Source organism: Vespa mandarinia, chromosome 16 (assembly GCF_050613455.1).
Source record: "Vespa mandarinia isolate Hongniang chromosome 16, ASM5061345v1, whole genome shotgun sequence".
NCBI lineage: Eukaryota > Metazoa > Arthropoda > Insecta > Hymenoptera > Vespidae > Vespa > Vespa mandarinia.
The window spans coordinates 4287501-4305000 of record NC_140825.1 but is presented as its reverse complement, the minus strand read 5'-3'; the positions used below and the strand labels follow the sequence as shown (position 1 = coordinate 4305000).

Sequence of the window (17500 nt, the reverse complement as noted above, 5' to 3'; positions counted from 1 at the left end):
TTCCTTGCTTTTCTTTCTTTCTTTCTTTCTTTCTTTCTTTCTCTCTCTCTCTTTCTCGTTTTTTTTCTTTTTTTTTTTAAGTTCACTTGTCCACGAGACGTCTTTGGCTCTCTCTCCTTTTATTTTTCCTTTCCTTTTCTTTTTTTCTTCTTCTTCTTGTCTCTTCTTTCTTTTTCTTTCTTCCTTTTTTTTTTCTTTTTTTTTTCTTTTTTTTTCTTTTTTTTTTTTTCCCACACGGAGAAAATCTAAGGAAATTCATCATGTTTCAAATGACTTTTCGTGAGTAGTATGTTAAATTGAAAAACAAACAAGTTCGCCTTTCACAAAGTATTTGAACGTATTGAAACGAGCTTGATGCCTTCGGCACTATTTCCGTCTTTATACGAAACGATACGACTCTCCCTATTAACGATAGTAGAACCTTTAGTAATCTCTCTCTCTCTCTCTCTCTCTTTCATTCTACTTGTCTAACGCATTGCGTTGTCTCATTTTGAAAGTTACGCTCTTAAATATGTATAAGATACGTGTGTGTGTGTGTGTGATCATTAGCAATTCCACGTTCATTCTCTAAAATATTTTCCTTCACGAATTAGATAAAACAACAAAATTGAGAATATAACTATCTCCGACGATCGATCGATCGATCGATCGATCGATCGATAAGTATAATTCAATAATCTTGCGTCCGGCATTTTGCAATTACCCTCTTGGATTATCGATCAATCGATCTGCCATTTTGATTTTCATAAATGATCGTAATTACGTTTCATCACGAACTTCGACAATATATTGGAGACAGAGAAAGAGGATTGGAGAGAAAGAGAGAAAGAGAGAAAGAGAGAGAGAGTACCATTATGGAAATTATAAAAAAGGGATTAAAAAAAATAAAGTAGAAGAAGCGAAAAAGGAGGGGGAAACGAATTAAAAATTATTTCTGTCAGAGATTCATTATTAATACACTTATTAGATGTAATTAACCAAAAATATATATATACATATATGTATGCATGTGTGTATACGTGTATATATGTATATATATATATATATATATTAATAAATAAAAGTAACTATTGTCATAAGGTACAAAGCAAATCTACCGCGTTTCACTCGTTTTATGTTTACGTATATAAATACCTCTATGTATATATGTTTGCATCTATGTGTATGCTTTCTGGATGGTCGTTTGTCAAGTTCAGTCGTGTAACTCGGACGGAAGTCTGATAATCGCACGTGCGTCAACGACATGCCACGCGATAGTGAGAGAGACAGAGAGAAAGAGAGAGAGAGAGAGAGAGAGAGAGAGAGAGATGGATAGAAAGATAGACAAAAAGAGAGAAAGAGACAGAAAGAGACAGAGAGAATACATTACATTTTCGTCCTCGTCTCGTCCTTGTCTCTCTTTCTCTTTCTCTCTCTCTCTCTCTCTCTCTCTCTCTCTCTCTCTCTCGCTCTATCTTTCTCCCTATCTATCTATCTTTCTCTTTATATGGACGACTTAAGTGCCACGAGCACGGCACAAGAAGTTACATAAGCTTGAGTTTCGAATCGTAAAAGATCGTATTCTACTTTCTGTGTATCTCTTCTCTCTCTCTCTCTCTCTCTCTCTCTCTCTCTCTCTCTCTCTCTCTCTCTCTCTCTCTCTCTGTTTGTGTGTGTGTGTGTGTGTGAAAATGAATGTATATATTATAAGTACATATAGATATATGCATGTATTACCCGTATACTTTGGCCGGTGATTACGGGCTTCACTTTAAATCGATAATCGAATATTCACGTGACCCAAGTTACACGTTCCATCTATTTTTTCAATGATTTTTATTTTTTTTTTATTTTCTTTAATTTTTTTTTTTTTTTTTGTTTTTCATTCTTCCTATTCTATTTTATTCTATTTTTTTTTTTTTTCTTCAATAAAAATTAAATCAAGAAGTGATATGGCTGAAACGGCGAAAGAGAGAATGGAAAGAGAGAGAGAGAAAAAAAAGAAAGAAATAAAGCATGAAAGGAATGAAAGGAAAAAAGAATAGGAGAGATTTGGATCGTAAAAACAAACAATCGTCAGAAATAGATCTATGGATCGTTTTTCCTTTATATGGAGGTAAACAGGTATTTCTTTCTTTTGAGTGTTTCGAAAGGTAGAAACAATGACGTCGTAGGATAACGATAAAGGGTCAGACATATTACATATCGCAACGAGAACTCTGTCTTACTTAACTCGTAATGTTTCTCTTCTTTTTCTTCTACTTCTTTTTCTTCTTTTTTCCTTTACTCCTTTTTCTTATTCTTTTTCCTTTTTTCTCTTTTTATTGTTTTTAACGCGTTCCATCGCGATAAATCGAAATTATTTCATGGAACGACGAGTGTTAAGGAAAAGGACGAAATTGTAAAGTTAGTGAGAAAGATAGTTGAAACGTGCATTTAAGTATACGTGGGAGTTTTTTCGTGGAGATTCATCGAGAGAGAGAGAGAGAGAGAGAGAGAGAGAGAGAAGTTGCGTATTTCGCGATTACACTGTCTGGAAGATTTTCGTATGGATTAGAAGAGGATTTGACGATAGAATTTGACGAAAAAAAAAAAGAAGAGGAAAGGAAGAAAAAAAAAAGAAAAGAAAAGAAACGAATGTTCTGTCCCGATTACATATAGATTTTATCAAAATATTTTATATGGAAAATTTTCTGCGATTTTATTTTTGATTTGTATATTTTCTTTCTTCTTCTTCTTTTTTCTTTTTCTACAAGATTTTACTTTTTTCTTTTTTTACATGCAGAGATTCTCTTATTTAATTCAATTTGATTTATTATTTTTTTTTCTTTTATTTTTTCTTTTTTTTTTTTTTTTTGTACTTTTTTTTTTTTCTTTTTTTTTTTTTTTACAAGACAAATTTCTAATTCCTATGTTCGCGAAATAAATTACAAGTGGGGTAGAGGTGTTCTTGTCTCACGGTCGAAAGTGAAAAATAAAAGAAGGAGAGGAAGAGTTTTGTACGTGTGACTATGCATGAAGAGTTCTCACGAACGTTCATTATTTCTCGGCAAATCGATAAAATGCACGTATGTAAGATCCACGCGAGAATCGACATGGCTTCTTTATACTACTCGTAAATTATACTTCGATCCTCTCTCTCTCTCTCTTTTATTTAAAATTTTATTTTATTTTTCCTTTTGTTCCTTTCATTCTTCTCCTTCTTTTTTTTTCTTCTTCTTATTCTTCTTCTTTCTTTCATTTTTTTTTTTTTCTGCGAACGTATACACGACGATAATCGAAAAATCTATAAATTCCATTTGTCCCTATCATATTTTCCCCTCTTGTCATTTCCTTACTCATTGTTTTTCCCCTCCTGATTGTCAGCGTATGAGCATCGCTTATCGACCTCTTAGAGTCCATTAATATTGTCGTACTAAAATAATGAGAGTTACGAAACGACAAATGAATAGGAAATACAGACTGAAGAAAAATCAATTACCTGGTTAAAGTAAAAAAGAAAAAAAGAAAAAAAAAAGGAAAAAAGAGAAGTAAAAGAATAATGATGAAAAAGATGGAGGGAAGAAAGATGGAAATGAAAATTTACGTACTTGTGTGTACGTACAACACACAATTTTTCTTTCTACGAAAATCATTCTGTCGTCATGCAATTTTTCTTATAAATGAAACAATACTGAACAACAATATTAAAAGAGAAAAAAGAGGAAGAAAGAGAGAGAGTGAGTGAGAAAGTGAGTGAGAGTGAGAGTGAGTGAGAGTGTGAGAATTGCATAAAAAAAAGAAACGATTTTTCTTCTTGAAACATTTTCTCTCTCTCTCTCTCTCTCTCTCTTCCATTATTTTGCTTGTTTAACCAAATAACTTGAAGCGAGAGAGAGAGAGAGAGAGAGAGAGAGAATATGATAGGATTGAGGAGAACCTTTGAGCTTGATGAGTGTTTTGCTTGATATCAAAGACACCGTGTATAACCTTTCTCTGGTATCATCACATCGGGTCGTGTTCGTAACATTGTAATTAAGGGACGTTTATGCTTTCAACTCGGTTCACCGGAAAATATATCGCGATAGTAATTTATTACTGTTGGCTGGTAGATGGCTGCCGGATCGGATCAGTGCTACTGTTAAAGCGAAAACTTTTTTGTCGTTTGTTGGTCATCTCTTCGCGAAAACAACGTCGTTATTGGTTGTCTTTCTCATCTCTGTCGTCTTTGTCGTGTTGTCGTTGTCGTTATTGTCCATCCTTTTCTCGCTCAAATAGATTACACGAGCTCTCTGTCGTGTTGCTAAAGACCTGTGTATAACTACCGGCACTACAGTTTTGCAAAACCTTGCAAAAGTTTTTTTTTCTTTTTTTTGTATACTATCTCTTTACAATTAGCAGCAAATTTCTGTTTCGAAGTCATACCTACTTTTATTACCTATTATTATATTATTATTTATTTTTTTTTTTTTTTTTTTTTTTTTTTTTTTTTTTTCTTGTTATTTTCACATCGGAACTGTTGGAGGATTAAAAAAGCATGTTAGAATTATGTTTCGGTCTTTGTCTAACGCTTTTATTTTATTTCCTTTTCATTCTGCATATTACTTTATTTCATTTTTATTATCAGTTTTTCCTAAGGTCATCGCGCTTTGTATTAAATACGTGTCGGAGATATATTTCGTGTTGCAATCTTTTGCATACTTTTTTAAAACTTGTATATAGAAAAAAGAAAAAAAAAAATATATATATATATATATATATATATATATATACATATATAGATATAGATATATGTCTTTCAAAGATTGTACCGGGTGAAAGGGACAGCTGTAACCAACGTAGCTAATATACAACACTTCACCTCTTCTGATATGCAACTCGCACAATGTCAAGTTCTTCGATCACGTTACACTTCTTATGCAAGCGCATGAGCCTATCTTATCGTCATGTCTAATGCCGGTACTCTTAATTTAATTTTCAATTCTCCAATGAAAGAAGATTAAAGAAGAAATAAGAAATAAAAAGAGAAAGAGAAAGAGAGAGAGAGAGAGAGAGAGAGAGAGAGAGAGAGAGAGAGAGATTTGTTAAGTCTCTACGGAATTATAATTAAAATTGTATTTATCTTGTGATTTGAAATTTCCAAAAATAATTAATCAAGATATTTTTTTTACTACTTCTTTTTCTTCTTTTTCTTTCATTTTTTTCCACTTATCTTTTTTCTCTTATTTCGTTTTTTTTTTTTTCTTTTTTTACTTTTTTACTTTTATTTCCTTCCTCTTTTTTCAATAATAATAATAATAATAATAATAATAATAATAATAATAATAATAATAATAATAATAATAATAATGATAATAATGATAATAATGATAATGATAATGATGATAATAATAATAATAATAATAATAATAATAATAATAATAATAATAATAATAATAATAATAATAATAATAATAATAATAATAATATACAGTACCTAACGATACTTAACGTATGTATTTATATGCATGACGCATTTCGATACTCTCAAATTCTGTTAAGAGCAATCGCATCCTTCTATCACATTGCAAATATACTCGATATAGATAATCCTGCATTTCAAGATTATGAACGAGTTTATCATAAATATGTTTCAGTTTATCATAAATATTTTTTAAATATATGTATATATATATATATATCTTTTTTTCTATTTTTTTTTTTTACGTAATACATATGTCGATCGCACAATCGAGCTTTTGATATGACAACGACGAGAAGAACTAAGTATGTATGTCTATTATTAGATCGACGAAAAGCCGATTTATACTTTTGATCGGTTAAGAACGATAATCCCTCGCCGATTGAAAGATGATAGTTTAAAAGGAATTTTAAAGAGAAAGAGAGAGAGAGAAAGAGAGAGAGAGAGAGAGAGAGAGCGAATGAAAATGAAAATAAGATAACTATACGAATAAATGAACTTAGATTAAATGTAGTATAATTTTGTTGGAATATTTTATTTATTATTGGCTTATAAATTAATTTTTTTTTTATATGAAAAGATACTGTAATAAAACCAATTAATATATATATATATATATATATATATATATATATGAATTATATAATATTGTATATAGTTAATTATGAAAATCGAAGTCTTAGGGAATAGCAGACAATAGGAGGAAAACTTAAAGTATAACTAGTTCTATGCGATATCGTTTCTCACGTATTTTTTAAAGGTTTCGTTTATATCGGTTAAAAGTTCGCTTCGTTTTTGCAATTTCGTGAGACTGATAATTGACACGAAAATTAAGTTGGTAGATTCGTGTTGATTATGTTATCAAACTAAATTGCTTGTTTGTCTTTGATATTTTATATATATGAGATTCATACAAATTAGACTCTGTACTTGTTTGTCTTGAATCTATATATATATATATTAATTTATATAAATATATATAAATATATTATACAAATTTATATAAATATATTATACATATATATATATATATATATATATATATATATATATGTATATATACATATTTATATTTATATATGAGATTTATTCGACCTACTCCAACATCAACAACTAATAATAAAGTCGGAGAAGCTTAGACTAGCAAAGTCATAGTATATTTTGTTCAAGCTCGTAACAGTTGCGTCGCCAAGTCGTCGCAAATTTGTCCGCGAAGCCAGCCAGAAAGGATTCATCCAACCTCGACAAGGTCAAATCGTTTTCCAAAGTATGGAAGCCCCTACCGTGTTATCGCCACAATGTTTTTTTTTCTTCTATTTTTTCTTTTTTTTTTTTTTCCTTGCTATCTATCTCTTCTTTTCTTCCTTGTACAATTTCATTCGATGTCATTCGGATAAAGAAAACAAACGTTACGAAACAATTTAACAGATAACATCAAACATTTCATATATATATATATACATATATATATATATATATATATATATATATATATATATTGCGTGTGTAATATACAAAAAATTTCTTGAACGAAGAAAAGAAAATAGTCGCTAGGAGTAATTGATTTTTTTTTTTTCCAGGTCAATTAAATACTTTTTAACTCACCTTGAGTTTATTTACAAACTTTATTTACTTACAAACTTTATTATCATTATTGAGATTTACACTTACATATAGTATATTTATGCTGGATTAAATATGAAAAAAATGTTGAATAATAAAAAATTAATAAATGAGGTAATTCATAGTCTTACGTGGATCGTTTCTTAGAGAATCGTAAAAAATTGTCTTATCTAATAATTTTACAATCGAAAGAAAGAAAAAAAAAAAAGAAAAAAAAAAGAAAAGAAGAATTAATCCGAACGATTTTGAAATAAGAATAATTGATTCTGTAAAATTTACTTAGGAACCATTTTTAAATAATGCATTAACTATTGGTATACATGATTATTGACATGATTGATTTCTGATAAAAAGATTGAATGATAAATATTATTTAAATAAGATCTGAGATAAAAAAAAAAAAGAAGGAAAATGAGAAAATTATTCTGGGAATAAAGAAAGAAAAAGAAATCGATATTTAAACTAATCTAAAAAAATTTTAATGGAGCCAATTATTTACAGTTTCAACATTTACCACCATTATCATTATTATTATCATTATTATTATTATTATTATTATTATTATTATTATTATTATTATTATTATTATTATTATTATTATTATTATTATTATTATTGAAATAATAGATCTCCGATAAACGGACGGTTTTGAATCGGGGTCCTGAATAAATATTCGTAAACATTGGACAATCAAAATTGTTAAACGTGGATGATTAAGTCTGAATGTATTTACGTATGGATTTTCGATAATTAAACATAATAAAATGTAAATATGAAGGTAAACTTGGTGACAGTTCAGTTGGGGCGTTTCATAAAGTATAATCTCGTGCGTACCGTAGTTGTCATCCTTTGTGAGTCGACATTGTGACTGACACAAGGAGGAGGAGAAGGAGGAAGAAGAGGAGGAGGAGGAGGAGTCTTCGGATCAACGACCTGGCGATCGGCCCCTCAACAAAACTGGGCCATTCTCGGGTTCTTCTGCGATGTCGTTCCTACTCGCTTATAGTCCGTATACACACTGACCCCCTTCTCCATTTATGGGGCTTATGTGTCGTATGTGCTTTACTAATACGCATATATATATATATATTTATATATTTATTAGGAATATATTCACTTTCATTCTCGTTATCTTCTTTCCTTCTTACCTTTCTCTTTTCCTTCTCTCTCTCTCTCTCTCTCTCTCTCTCTCTCTCTCTCTCTCTCTCTCTCTCTCTCTCTCTCTTTTGTCTAAAGAAGTTCAGCAATAATTATTTCGTATCTTTTTTTTTTATTGTTATTTTTATTTTTGTTTTTTATTTTTTTTTTATTTTTATTTCTATTTTTATTTTTTTTTATTTTTGTTCAGTTGGACATTGAAATGTTATATCTCTTCTTTTCTTTTCATTTCTTTTCATTTCTTTTCATTTCTTCTTCTTCTTCTTCTTTTTTTTTTTTTCTTTTTTTTTTTTTTTTTTTTTTATCTAGAAGTCATGATGAAACGATCATAGGTTTCCCAACAATTCGATTGAGACCGGATCGCGTTGATTAAAGACCCAAAGCGGCGATTCGTGGCGTTCTGCCAATTAATTTGATCTGCCCACGCGTTTATAATTGAGTTTTCTTCGAGTCACGGCGTCGCAACCGAAGAACAACGAAGAAATGGATGCGTCGTTAAATTGGAAACATTAATCGCGCGTGAAGTCGATCAATGAACCATGGATAGATCTATCCCGTTTTATATTATAGATCCTTTTTGATTCCTCCATGTTAAGAACGTAGTAAGTTTACGAAGTAAATATTAGAAAGTTGATTTTCTTTCTATTTTCTCTCTCTCTCTCCCTCTATTTTTTTTTTTCTTTTTCTTTATTGACATAATCCTCGCGGAAGAAAAAAGTACCTTCTGCGTTTCAGAGTTTAGTTGAGCGCGCCAACCTAAGCTAAGTTGAACTAAGCTAAACTAAACTATCTAGCTAGGTAGGTATATATCTAGCTAGATACCTAGCTAGCTAAGCTAGTGTACCATCGTGATTTATATTATGACGGTGGGGAGGGGGAGGGTGACGGTTGCGGAGAATAATATCCGCGGGAAATCTAGGGCAAGAAATGACGCCGCAAAGCAAAGCGTTACGGATAAGAACTAACAACGGATATCGCACACGTTCTTCGTTCACGACAAATGTTCTCTATTCTCCATTAAATTCTTTAGCATGCATGTCGATTGTTACGTCAATTATTTATCTATTTCTTTACTCTATGTTCGATATCATCTATAGACCGGACTGACTCTCTCTTCTCTCTCAACTAACTTTTATTTTCTTTTCTCTTTCTTTTTTTTCCATATTTCGATCGTAGTTCTTATTCTCTCTCTCTCTCTCTCTCTCTCTCTCTCTCTCTCTCTCTCTCTCTCTCTCTCTCTCTCTCTCTCTCCATCTCTTATTTTTCTTTCGATTTATTCTTCTATATTATGCACACAAACACACAAAGAGAGAGAGAGAGAGAGATGGGATGGGGGAAGTTTTGTTAAAAAAAATTATTAGTAAGAATATCGAATTGTTATGATGTTCTGTTAATTTTATAAACAAAAAAAAAAAAAGAAAAAAAAAAGAAACAAGAAAGAAAGATTTAAATTAGGTTTTTTAACCTGCCTGTATAGATATATAGTTTTATATTGCGACATGCTTCGTCGTATCTCATAAGAAAAAAAAAAAATAATAAAATGAAAAAATATATGGGGGGAACATACCTGTACCAAGGTTAACGAGTCTACGATAACGTACGAATATCGAATCAAATCGAATCGAATCGAATCGAATCGAATCGAATTGAATCGAATTGAATCGATAATACTTCGAATCGATAATTACTCGGAAGGGAGAATCGGCCTTTAATCGAGCTTTAACGATTTTACCGTTGCCTTTAACTAAAACGTTCCAAGTAATAAAGTCCGGAAATCGTTTGTTGGTATTATCAGCCGGCGACAATGTCAACCATAATTGTTGCTCCATATTTCTCTCTCTCTCTCTCTCTCTCTATCTCTCCCTCTCTGGTTAAATTAAAAAAAAAAAAAAAAGTAAGTAAAAGAACAAGATAAAGTTTGAAATTAACTCGTTTCGTACCAGAGTGTAATTGCATAATTCATGTTCAATGTTTTTTAAGTAATCGTCGAAGAGTCCCGAGATCATTTAAAAGGAAAACAAAATAAAAAAAACAAGGACAAAAAATGTGTGTATGTGTGTGCGTGTGCGTGTGTATATATATATATATATATATATATATATACACATATAAACAGGGTGTGCTGTTTAATGAATTTATTCATTGAATTTATTCTTCCTTTATGAGATAATAAAAAACAGACTGAGAAAGAGAGAAAGAGAGAGAGAGAGAGAGAGAGAGAAGAAAAAAAGAAATTATGTTACGAGGAAAAGATCCTTAAATTTCCATGCGAAAATAGAAAGATATTAAAAGATATGAGATAAAAATGGAAATAAAAATCGATAGTAAAACGGAGGACGGGAGATTGCTTGTTTGCTTGTGTATCGCAATGCGTTGGCGTACTTTCCCGTTGTTCTCTCTCTCTTTCTCTCCCTCTTTCTCTCTCTGCTTAGATCAAGCTTATGCGTGGGTGTATGAGCTCTCGTTGCCATAACGATTACGCGTCAACGGGCATCCGATAAAATGAGGAAAAAAATAAAGGAGGACGAGAATGGAAAGACTAAAGTGTGCCTCTGGTAACATCATCATTGGGGTATTACATTTTTCGTAATTTAAATATACATACACATATATATATATATATATATATATATATATATATATATAATACGACGTGGCGTAGGTTATGAATAAAAATAAAAAGTACTTTTAATATCACACTCGATGTTAATCATTTAATATTGTTTTTTAGTAATCGAATAATTCTTAATCATTTTCTTCATTTATATACATCTTGAACATATATATATATATATAATTAATATATAAAAAATTGTAACGTAAGAAGAAAGAAAATGATGTTAAATTGAACTTCCGGAAAGATATCGATTACGTTGCAAGATGCAACCGGCGAGAAATGATCACGCGGATGAAAACTGAACGTAACTTCGATCGTGTATATGCGTTGAAGCGTATATACATATGTGTATGTATGTGTGTGTATGTGTGTGTGTGTATAATGCGCAACCAGTGTATGCACTCGAAGAAAACACGCTCCAGTGAAGGCATACGATTCGCAACGTGCTCGATAGCACGCGCGCACGTTGATCCGCCTCTCTCGTCATTTTCCCATTCTCTCTTGCTTCATACGAAATCGACTCTAGGATGGACGACCATTCGCTGACCCTTGCTACTAGTCAAGTATATATATATACACACACGTATTTCTACATGTTTATATATATATGTGTTTGCGCATACGTATATACATACATACATACAAACATCATATACATACATACATACAAACATCATATACATACATACATACAAACATCATATACATACATACATACAAACATCATATACATACATACATACAAACATCATATACATACATACATACAAACATCATATACATACATACATACAAACATCATATACATACATACATACAAACATCATATACATACATACATACATACATACATACATACATACATACATACATACATACATACATACATACATACATACATACATACATACATACATACATACATACATACATACATACATACATACATACATACATACATACATACATACATACATACATACATACATACATACATACATACATACATACATACATACATACATACATACATATAGACCGCTGCACCACGCTGGCATCTCAAACACGCCGCAATGTTTTCCGGTTCCGTGAACGTAACGATGGAGAAGCCTCTCGAACTTGTTTTTCTTCTTTTCTTCTTTTTATTTGCTTATTTTTTCTTTTCTTTCTTTCTTTCTCTCTCTCTCTCTCTCTCTCTCTCTCTCTCTCTCTCTCTCTCCCTCTCTCTCTTTTATTCTTTTTTTATTTTTTATTTCTTACAATAACGATGCATTTTTTTTCTTTTTCGTTTATTCCCCGTTTCATTATCTTTTCTTTTTATTTTTTTTTTATTTTTATTTTTTTTTTTCTTTTTTTTTTTTTTTACTTTATTTATCACGTTGCCTTCTAATGAACTTTTTTGTATACGCGTATTTTTATGAAAATAATTTTACTTTTATTATTTTCCATTCTTTGAAATATTTATATACGTGTGCGTTTGTGTGCGTGCGTGCATGCGTGCGTGTGTGTGTGTGTAATTGTTAAATTCAAAATTTTTTAATTTGTTAAATTTTCATTTTAAATTAAAAATTTTTATTTTAAATGAAAATTTTAATTAAAAAAAAATTTTTTTAATTACACTGATTTTTATATTAATATCTTTCTCTTTTATTTTCATTGTTAAAATTCATTTTTGACATGAAATCAATCGATTTCTCAGAAAGTTATCGTTCCGGGTAAACTATACATGTACTTATTAATAGGTTCTTGTAACAATGTCCATTTCCGAGTAATCACTTTATCTCGAAATCAGTGATAGTAAAAATGCAGCGATAAGAAAGTGCTTTCATTAAAAAATAAAAAGAAAAGAGAAATAACAAAATAAAAGAAAAAAGAAAGAAAGTAAGGAAACGAAGAATGAACAAACAACTATTTATGTAATTGATAATATTTTTTCTCCCTTTTCTCTACGTATAATATAAAAAATGAAAAGGAAACAATATCTCAGTCATCATATATATATATATGATGATTATTATATATATATATATATATATATATATATATATATATATATAATAATAATCGCAAGAGAATTACAATTTATGAATAATAATGTTTCTTATTGTTAAATCATTTCGATTTTTCATGATCAAAAAAAATGTTATAAAACTATCTAACATTTTACACGCTTGCAATTTGTGACGTTGGTTCGATGATTACTATACAGAAGTCGATAACGTTCGTTGTGTTCAGTCTTTTCCTCTTCCCTTCTACTCACAAAATGTAATGGAGGGGATAAGAGAGAGAGAGAGAGAGAGAGCTATCGAGTGACACGCTTGCGCGTGTGGAAAATATACATGTATTCCTATCTTCTATCTCTATCATCGTTCCATCTTTTTTTTCTTATTTTTTCTTATTTTTTATTTCCACTTTTTTTTTTTTTTTTTATATATATATATATTTTTTTTTCTATTTCTTTTTTCTTTTTTTTCTTTTCTCCTTTTTTTTTCGCATTTTGCTTTATGTTATAAATCGGCCCCAAGCTGCTAAGTTAAAAGCAAACTCGCGTTAGGCACTTAAACTCTCATGTACTTAGAATTATGGTTATATATAATCCACTAATCGTTCCTGTCGATATTGCCTTATACATTTATTGAATAAGTAAATTTTTTTTCATATTTATCCATATATATATATATATATCTATATATATATATGTATAAGCGAATAATGTTTCTATATATGTATATCATATTATGATATCATTGTTCACGTTGGTATCGGTGAAATTCAAAAAAAAAAGAAAAGGAAAAAGAAGAAAAAAAACAAAGAAATAAAAAAAAGAAATAAATATGCGATAGCAACTACGAATATGTTTATGATAAGAAACAGAGAAATAGTCGTAATAGTAGTAGTAGTAGTAGTAGTAGTAGTAGTAGTAGTAGTAGTAGTAGTAGTAGTAGTAGTAGTAGTAGTAGCAGAAGAAGCAGCCAGCAGTAGAGATAGGAGATGTGGGTGTATTTCACTACCGCGTTTGTTCATTCAGAGACGCCTCCGCTTCATCTTTATGACGTCATAGAAAGTGCTGGAGCGTTAAAGGGAATATGAGAGAGTGAGAAAGAGAGAGAGAGGGAGAGAGAGAGAGAGAGAGAGAGAGAGAGAGAGAGAGAGAGAGAAAGAAAAAGAAGGAAGAAAGGAAGGATAGAAGGACGGAAGGAAAGAAGAGGGAAAAGTTAGGGTTGGTTGAATCGAGCGATAGGTGGGCGGATATGCGCGGAAGGGGAATAAGCTTAAAAAAATTAAAAAAAAAAAAGAAAAAAAAAAGAAAAAAAGATTGGCGTTTACAACACTATCAACGAAATTTTATTCTTTTTCATTGGATATTTCGAAATCTTAAAGCAAACTGTAATATTATACGCTTTAATTGAATTTAATTCGGTCGTTATATTATAATGCAAATATAATTTCTCTCTCTCTCTCTCTCTCTCTCTCTCTCTCTCTCTCTCTTCCTCTATCTCTATTTCTCTTTTTCCATCGTCTACGTACGATTTTTGATTATAATGATATTATGCAAAGGATACACGATAAATTATAGCGACAATGGTGTATGATTGTTATAGTTAGAATAGATAGTAGACTAGTAGTAGTTAGTTAGTTCTCTATCAATCGTATAGGGGAGCTTTGTGCTGTCCTACAATAAGTTCGGTGCTACGTTGTTGCTGACGTAGATCGCTGATGGGATCCACCGCCACCTCCACTTCCATATCCACCTCCACCAACGCCACCACCACCACCACCACCATCACCACAACCACCACTTCTACCATTACTACCACCACCACCACCACCACCACTATCACCATTTATTCCTCCTCCTCCTTCACCGTCACCGCCACTGTCACTGCTGCCACCAGAAAAGCTATAGGTGCCTTTCACTTCGTTCGACTCAGTTTGCTGCTGACTCTCGTCGAAGGCGGATATAATTTTTCAGTTTGCTCTCTCTTTTTCGCGATCTATAACGACAGTGGTACGCACGTACGTACTTATCTATACGTCAAAGTGAGCCTATCTCTTCACCCCACTTTTTCCTCCCTCTACTTACCCTACTACTACTGCTACCACTACTACTACTACTACTACTACCTCTGTTAGGTGACGAAAGGGGTGAACGGGGAAATTACTCAAAGAATTGCTTCGATCTTTTACTCGATTGATTCTTCCCACCCTCCCCTCCATTCCTTCATTTTTTTTCTTTTCTTTTTTTAAACTAATTCGTTCTTTTTTCTCTCATTCTCTCTCTCTTTCTATATACATATATATATATATATATATATATATATATATATATATATATGTATCTTCAAATGGAACTTTGAATTTTCGTATATCATTAGACGTTAATATGGAATATATAAATAGTTAATTCTATTAACGTAAGTTCACAACGTAATGAATATTTCTTATGAACCACATAAATATCGGTAGTTTTTTTTTTTTTTTTTTTCTTAATTAGATATTTTATCGTACGAATGATTCTTTATTTGATTTGAACCGATTGAAAAAGTATATCGATCCTTAAGAATTTAATAATTAAAGGTACGCGTTGTGTTTCTACGAAGTTATACAATTGTGTCACAATTCACCTCTCTCTTTCTCTCTCTCTCTCTCTGTCTACTAGATTCTACCTCCCACCGAAAAGTCTATTGCTTATAAGAGATCATCGTTTTGCTATTATCCCCCTTACATTCCAGACACGTCAAAAGTTCGTCTCTACAATCGATTGGATGTATTCGAAACTCGGACTAGTGAAAGTTCACGTTCTCGCGTTCGTTCGCTGACCCGACAATACTCGCTAACATCGGTTTAACTTGAAAACAAAAAGAAAAAAAGAAAAAAAAAAAAAGAAAGAAAAAAGAAAAAGAAATATTTTCGAAGAGCTTCCTTGCGGATCGATTATCTCTAAGTTCTTTATTCTTTTCTTTTTTTTTTGCTTGTTTGTTTGTTTGTTTATTGTTTGTTTGTTTGTTTATTTTTTCTTCATTTATTTATTTACTTCTAATTTTTTCAAATTTTGTTTTCTTCTTCTCCTCTTATTTCCTCATATTCCCTAATCGATTATTGATTATCTAATGTTACTCGAATGAAACGATTCGTACGAGATACGCGTGAGTATTACGAACATATGTTACACATGTACATGTAAGTGTTATCTCAACGTGGTGTTACGAGGTTTCTTGTGAATGAAGATTCAACCGGATTGATAAAACTAACCGCATATATATATATATATATATATATATATATATATATATCGCCTTGAACGATTACTGAGAATTATAAACGTAGAACGTGGCGGCTATTAGCCTAGCTAGCTAGCTCGATTATGCTACTACTCGTTTATCGACTCGGATGAAAAGTTCATAAGGATAGGAGTCATAACTGTGAGAGTAGAGAACGATAAAGAACATCGTTGTGTCCGTGTAGGTGAGCACGCGCGCCCGCGCTTGAGCGCTCACCTTCGCGCTCGGTCGTTCGATCATACACAACCACTACCACATCAGCACCAACAGCAACACCCGGACGTAACCTCATGGCATTTCTTGCATTTGCGATTACGTTCCTCTTCTTCTTCTTCGTCTTCTTCTTCTTCTTCTTCTTTCTTTTACTTCATCTTCTTCTATTTTTCATTCTTTCTTTTTAAAAGGAAGGTCATCGCGAGAACTCCCGTTATCGTAATGATGATTTATCGATCGTATTTCAAAAACAATTCCCAGTCCAATTTTTAACAACGCTAAACCACAATTGTCTTATTATTATATTTTTCTAAATCTTATCCGATTGTATACTTCTTTTTTTCTTTTTTTCCTTTCGTTGGCATTTATGCATAATCATTAAATATTATTCGCTATATATATCGGGAAAGACCGAAATGAATGCTGATTAAAAATTTATTATAATAATATTCCTGATTTTTATGATGTGTTACAGTGTGGCTCCCTGGACATCGGCGAAGAACGCCAGCGTCGGGTCGCTATGATGGAGTCCCTCTGTCAGGTTAATAACAAGACCAACAATGGCAATGATTCGAACAAGGAGAACAACAATAATAATGTTAATCATCATCAACAAAATAACAACAACAACAACAACAATAATACGATAACAAACAATAACAATAAGAATAGCGGCAACAATAATAACAACAGCAATTCAGATTGTCCGGATCCTCAGCAAAGGCTGGCAGTGTTGAGCTTCGAACAGGTGCGCCGATTGAACGACGTTATGGACGAAGTTGTCAGCATTCACGGTAGGGGAAACTTTCCTACGTTGGAAGTTAGACTGAGAGATCTCGTGACGGTGGTTCGTAGCAAGCTAGAAGGTGATCCGAGCAATGGAGGTGCCGGTATGAGGGTAAGGGACATCAGGCTTAACGGTGGCGCCGCATCTCACGTATTGGCGACCGAGTCACAGCCTTACAACGATCTCGACCTAATATTCGCGGTGGAATTATCGAGCGGCCGAAATTACGACAAGGTTAAGGCCGCCGTTTTGGGTTCTCTATTTGATCTTTTACCGGAGGGCGTTAGTCGCAAACGCATAACAACGTGCAGCTTGAAGGAGGCATACGTTAGTAAAATGGTAAAGGTGAACAACGACGGTGACCGATGGTCCCTTATATCGCTCGGGAATTCACGGGGTCA

The 17500-nt window shown here is 31.8% G+C and overlaps 1 protein-coding gene across 4 annotated transcripts in view; it reads left to right on the top strand.

The window, feature by feature from the left end:
- Positions 1-17500, top strand: part of LOC118442312 (terminal nucleotidyltransferase 5C) — a 75764-nt gene that overhangs the window by 48994 nt on the left and 9270 nt on the right. For 3 of the 4 annotated variants that reach the window (XM_035867758.2, XM_035867764.2, XM_035867762.2), the window contains exon 2: positions 16788-17500. This exon is cut by the window's right edge and continues 9270 nt beyond it. In XM_035867758.2, coding sequence (XP_035723651.2) covers positions 16788-17500 — 713 coding nt within the window. Of the gene's footprint in view, positions 1-14698; positions 14827-16787 lie in introns of those variants that run through there. The other variant, XM_035867763.2, reaches the window with a different exon arrangement.